General features: G+C 39.8%; 1 protein-coding gene across 14 annotated transcripts in view; it reads right to left on the bottom strand.

The window, feature by feature from the left end:
* LOC107272984 (tropomodulin) overlaps positions 1-6,172 on the bottom strand; it is a 48,360-nt gene that overhangs the window by 10,447 nt on the left and 31,741 nt on the right. For 6 of the 14 annotated variants that reach the window (XM_025090114.1, XM_015750736.2, XM_025090140.1 and 3 more), the window contains 6 exons: positions 5,729-5,855; positions 5,414-5,634; positions 5,181-5,335; positions 5,011-5,107; positions 4,771-4,918; positions 2,792-2,913 (listed from right to left, as the gene is read on the bottom strand). In XM_025090114.1, coding sequence (XP_024945882.1) covers positions 2,810-2,913; positions 4,771-4,918; positions 5,011-5,107; positions 5,181-5,335; positions 5,414-5,634; positions 5,729-5,855 — 852 coding nt within the window. In that variant the 3' untranslated portion in view covers positions 2,792-2,809. Of the gene's footprint in view, positions 1-1,587; positions 1,671-1,996; positions 2,225-2,791; positions 2,914-3,603; positions 3,643-3,909; positions 4,078-4,770; positions 4,919-5,010; positions 5,108-5,180; positions 5,336-5,413; positions 5,635-5,728; positions 5,856-6,172 lie in introns of those variants that run through there. The other 8 variants (XM_025090123.1, XM_015750747.1, XM_015750789.1 and 5 more) reach the window with 6 other exon arrangements.

Raw genomic sequence — 6,172 nt, 5'->3', positions numbered from 1 at the left:
CGAAAAAAAAAAAAAAACGATGACAAAACGACGCTAGAGAAGCAGTGGATGACAGGTACCCGCGTACAGACATTGGGGAAATTTGAAATTACATTTACGGTATGAGAAAAAGAGATAACAAGAGCGAGCGGTTTTTTTTTTTAAATTGCTTTGATGCAACAAGAAAATTACGCCGCAAGGGACAGTCTATCGAAATTGCCGTTTGCCCCGAGGATCGACCTGGAAAATCCGCAATGACCGTATATTATTGTAAATGACAATTTTTCAGGCAGATTAATAATTCGCCAGGCGGTCCTCTTCCATTGAACATTCGCAGGTTCGTTATTGCTACATTAAATTATTGGTCGAAAATATATGTAGCAACTGTCGGTTCCCGGTGAAGCTAGAAAATTGAGCGCTCGTGTGCGCACACGTCGTACCAGTCACCCACCATAAAAAATGTTAATAGATGTTAGTAACGAACAAAAGCGATTAATGTCTGAAATGGAAAACTTGTATTAGTCGGTTCAATCACTTCATACGATACGATCTACGATGTCAAACGGCTCACACTGGCTGGTAGCTGCAAATTATCCAAAAGGGGTCACCTAACAAAAGCCATTACTTCTGATAGTCAATTAAACGGGGTGTCCAATAAATCGATATAAGCATCCCGGCTGAAAATAATTTTGTCAGGTGTCATTCGAAAGATGCTACAACGAAAAACGCGCCACTGACGGCACTCCACGGAGAACCGTAAGGTAGATAAGTCAAAGAGAGGATAGACGCGGTGCGCGAAAGTGCACGCGATATGAAAATTCGCGAATCATTACCAAGCACGCGAATATATATATATATATAACAGTACGTAGATAAAGCGCAATTTAACCGCGTGTAAAATCCGTCAGAGCACATTCGAGGGGATGATAGTACATAGACGTCGAGACGCGTTAAGCTGCCGCGGGGCTGACGTGAAACGTCGGAACGACGTCACGCAAAGCGGACGCCACTGGTGGATGCTTTGTGTGGAAATTAACGCGTCACGACTTCATCAGCATGATAGCTCTACATATGTATTCGCTCCGTGCATACATAGTGCAGCTACAGAGTTAGTGAGCACATGTGAAGATATACCTGCAAAGTATATCTATGCCATCTGTATTGCTCGGCATAAGTTCTCATTGCACATTTCGTCTGTACATACATTTCAACGCATGCTCGCTAACATGTAACTGCAGTAATTCGCACATGGCGAATAGTCGGTGAGAAGTCTTGTTCAAAGAGAGAGAGAGAGAGAGAGAGAGAGAGTGAGAGAGAGAGAGAAAGGACCAGACTAAGTTTGTGCCCATGTATAAAATGACGCAACCTGCGACCCGACGAATATGTCATACGTGTAAGGTGTAAACTTGACGCTGTAGGAATTTTCAAATAAGGAACCGCTTGTCGTATTTTCGTTTTTGCTTTTCATTAACCGGATAAGTGTGTTTTGCCTAACGAAGCAGGTTAGCGAAGCGCGTTAGAGTTTCTGTAAAAAAAGAACAGAGAGAGAAAACGAGACAGGACACACATTGCCCCGTCTAAAGATACCCAGACTATCTAGGTAGCTACCTTTCTTTACTGAATTAAGTCGGGTTTCCTGTGGTTCATGTTAAAGAATCGGAACTGTAGCCGCAGCGTTAGGTCTTTCCGTACTGTAGGGAAAGAATACGTGTCGTGAGTACGTTATTCGAGTGTCGATGAGATATTCAATCTCAATGATGAAATGTATAATAGTGCACGACTGAGAATCTTCTCCAGCATATACAGACAGGTTGGGTGTGAATTTTTCGCAAAAATAATATGCAATATCTGGAGACGATTCTCAGTCGACTGCTGTCTTAGTGTAACACATAGCAGGTACAGAGTGAATACGGACGAGCGGCTACGAGGTGCCTGAAAACAGGAAATCATGTAGGGTAAACTTCACCAGCGAATGGACAGGGTCCCAAGCGAATAGACGTCTTCGCGTAAAGTATACCTGTACATAGTGATTCTAACGCGGCTGTCCATTCGATGTAGGTGCTCCTAATTGTCTTCATTTACTGGTGAAATTGCCCTAGCTTGTATAGTAGTGTATTGTGTACAGTGTTTCTTGAGTTCTTCTTTACTGACTCCTGTGGTGGATGTTTCGAACGATGAGAGTCGCTTAATAATCCTGGCCGACGACGACACACGCCGTGTCCCAACGTAGAAGCACGTGCTTATCCTGGTACCAGCCAGGCAAATTAATGAAGCTGGTGATAATGATTTAACAGGAAGGAGAATAGTGTACGTTGTTTCAGGTGAATTATGAGATGGGTTAATGTTGTTACCGAAAGTGATCTATCGGGTTCCGACTTTTTTTTTTTTTTCTTTTTGAATAAAAAGTTTACCGTACAGTGTCACGATTCACGAATTTAAGAGGAACCATTCGTTAATACAACTATTGACCATGCTCTCTCCGTCCCATAAAATTGTGATACAATATTGTATCTTGGATGTCATAGACGGAGAAGGGTTAAGGGGCAGCAAACTGTAGAGTGCACGATGCAAGAAAGTATAAACAATAAGTGACACGTGAACGACAAGCGCAACGAGACGTTCCCCTGTTGGGTTATGAAGGAAAGAAAAAAGGAAAGAAAGAAAATCGAGCAATCATTAGATCGGAGCACGATCATAATTCGTTCGTTTGACAAGCCGGAAATTACGATCACCGATACTGCTGGCGTTACATCGTCAAATGTCAGGAAAAAATTAGCCACTGTTTTCCCATGACTTTTGAAATACTACTCACTGGCGCCGCGTGTTGGCGCTACGCTCGTTTTTTTAGGGCGTCTTGGGGAAGAACGGAGAAGTTGCCAGCACCCGCGCCGATCGCTACGGTCTTTGCACGTTCCAATGGTTCCACGCGACAAACTGGCCACACAAAGATACCAATTATCAGAGATACCATAGTTGGTAGCGGATATCGTGAAATTTTAGAGTCGAGATACGTAAATCACCGTTAGAACGATCTTCAGTTGATGGAGAATTAGAATTGTGATAAAAGGGATGACAGGTAACACGATACGATAAATGATAATGAACGAAACGAGTGAATCGAAGGGTTAATTGCGTAGATGAAAATAAACGTCTAAAGATAGAGAAGAATGCGATATTTCGTGATAACCTTTTTTCATATATTTTTCTTTCTATTTTGGCGACACGCGTTTCCGGGATTCATAAGAGACAATGGCATTTGCTTTTGACAACTAAGTACGGATAACAGCAACTACGTGGGTTTTTTGGTATTCGATACAGTCGAGGGGTAAGCGGCAAACGTTTTCAAGCACATAAATGGAATTTTGGATTCTCATCAGGCTATCTTGAACAAGATGTAATATTTGATTGTCAAGACGCAAGATCCCAAGGATTGCTTTTGGGTGATTCGAAGCAATGTTCTTAAAACACATGAAGAAAAATAAGCAACACGTATATATTTTATATATAATATACGTAAAATTGGATATACTAATGTATGCTTGATCTGCCGGGTACAATTTGAAGCGACTTCTTTTAAAAGCAACATAAAACACAAAGGAAAGAATATGTTCAACGGACCCATACCGATATAACTACACTATTAATCTTCTGTTTTGTGTTTCGCTGAAAAATGAAAGTAGACCATCCTGAGTGTTGCCTGATTATTATGACGAGTGGTCGTTTTTATCGTGGCTTGTCACGCGTTTTGAAAATGATTAGTTCGATGTCTTATGAAATAAAGAAAAAAAAATGTATCTAACCATATATGCCAGGTAATGGGACCTTCGTGGAGTATAGTAATGGGGATCAAAACGATCTTAATTCAAACGACGAATTCCAAAATAGGTTCATTCTTGATCGAATAGGTGCATTCCGGGGTATTATAATTACCTCGACGTAGCTAGCTAGATAAATAATGAATGAATATTGCGGGATGATTGGATGAATGATGAGTGGCAAGTAAAAGCACTATATGAGACTACGAAGCAATTAATGAAACTTAGAAGCATTTGGTCGTATAGTCTCCTCTCCAATAATCTCCCATACAGTTGCTTCCATCTAAATAAAAAAATGTCCAGAACAATAAAGAACGTATGAATATTGACCATATTATAACACGGACGACATTAATCCTTTATAAACAGTCGCTATTCGGAGGTGTCATGAAATCCCTCTAACTTTAAATATAGCGACTGTTTGGCCGTTGAATTAATGTCAGTCGCTCGGTCAAGGGATAATATGTAGGTCAGAATATAAACTAGATATATTCATTGTGCAAGATACGATTATTATGTAACTAACATTAAAAAAAAAAAAATCAGATGACAGTCACATTTATGTATGTCGACAGCGTCTGCAGGAAACCATCAGAAATCTATGAAAAACTATTTGATTAATTATCCAATAGAAGTATTGAGTGTTTATCCTTTTGTTGGTACAATTTTCCTTCCTGCTGCCAATCGACGACCTATGAATGACACTTAAAACGTAAGAATAATTTCCACGGTATGGATTCAATTTCCGTATTACGGTATTTTCTATGAATTCGTGAGAGTACAGCAATGAAATAAAGCACAAATATATTCGCTATTTATGAATATGGAAGTATTAAAATGAGACCGTAAAAGTCACGAACACGTTTTTGCAGTATTCTACGCTCTATTTCGAGGCTCTCGTGCATTACTGTACTCTTCGGCATGGTTGAGAAAAAATTACGGAGCAATGAGGACGTAATGTTTGCATGGTACTCACTCCTGTCGATGTTACGCTGTAGATGCGCCGCAACGCGGTGTCTTGCATCGTTGAATTCGAGGTGAAGGCCAAGTCGCAGCAACGTAGGATTTTGCTCCACCAACTGTGTGATTTCCATTTCGATTTTGTTACCGAGCACTTGCGACCTCTAAACACATAGAGAAGAAAAAAGTTCATGAGAATTTTATAGGCATTCTACTATCTATCGGTCCTTCATTCTTTACATTGCTAAACACCGACCTGATTCGAGCATCTGAACTCTTCGATCGACTTCGTTTTGAGAAGGGCCTTAATGAGCCTCACTATCACAGATGGGCTAATGAAATTTGTTTCAACGCTGGAAGAAAACATTTTGCATTTAGATTTTAACCAAATAAAATCAGTACCCATGCATCATGAGGAAGACTTACTTCAGTACTCTGAGAGTGGAGTTCTTCTCGATGGCATCAGCCAGTCTAAGTGCAGTCTTGTCAGTGAGTCCTACATTGGTCAAACTCAAGGACTCAAGGTGTGTGTTACTCTCCAAAGCTTCAAACAGCTGAATGAATTTTTCATCCGAAATATTCTGCAGAAATAAAGATAGAATTTTGTAACATAACTACGGTATAACTGTTTCTTGTGCAAAGAAATATTGTTAACTCACCTTGATATTGTTCCAATTCAGATCCACAAGTTTGTGATCGTCTTCGCGAACTTGTTTGATAGTGGCATCGACATCTGTGTTGTTTGGCGGTTCCATTGGATAAGCCTTTGGTTGACTAGCCTTTGTAATTCCATCCCAACCCAGACCAACCGGTTGCCCAGAGTTCAAGAGAGAGGCGTGATACTGATCCTGATTCATCATCGAATGGAAACCAAGAATAGCTGTGAATAATAGATATGATAATATTTATTATTCGATCTTGATTTCTTGGAAATGAGATAGAGAATTTCAACGAATCGAGATTTGTCTATGTACCGGCAAGATCGATGATTTCTTCTTGGGTAGCAGAAGATAAAGCGTGTTCATACTCATCACCCAGATCAATGGCGATTTGTTCATCCGCTTCCTTTTCTTTCGTATTATCTTGTGGTGGTGGTACCCACTTGAACAAAGATAAAATAAAAACATACATATCGCCACACAAAAAACTTCTTTTCATTTGTCTCATTTCATATATTTGTTGTATAACACATTCTTAATATATTTCATGGTATTAGAACCTTAACGATATATCTTCACACATGGTAAGTGAAGACCTTCGAGGCTGTTACATAAAAATGAGAAGCTTATATGTAGAAATAGGCAATCTGACGCCTTGCTATGTTCACACCTTATTCACAGTACATTGCTATTAGCAAATTTTTCACTACATCAAATTTACACATGATCGTTAGTCATCGTCGTTGTTAGTCATACTTT

The sequence above is a fragment of the Cephus cinctus genome, unplaced genomic scaffold, assembly GCF_000341935.2.
Source record: "Cephus cinctus unplaced genomic scaffold, Ccin1 Ccin1_scaffold0087, whole genome shotgun sequence".
NCBI classification, from domain to species: domain Eukaryota; kingdom Metazoa; phylum Arthropoda; class Insecta; order Hymenoptera; family Cephidae; genus Cephus; species Cephus cinctus.
This window is presented reverse-complemented; position numbering and strand designations above follow the sequence as displayed.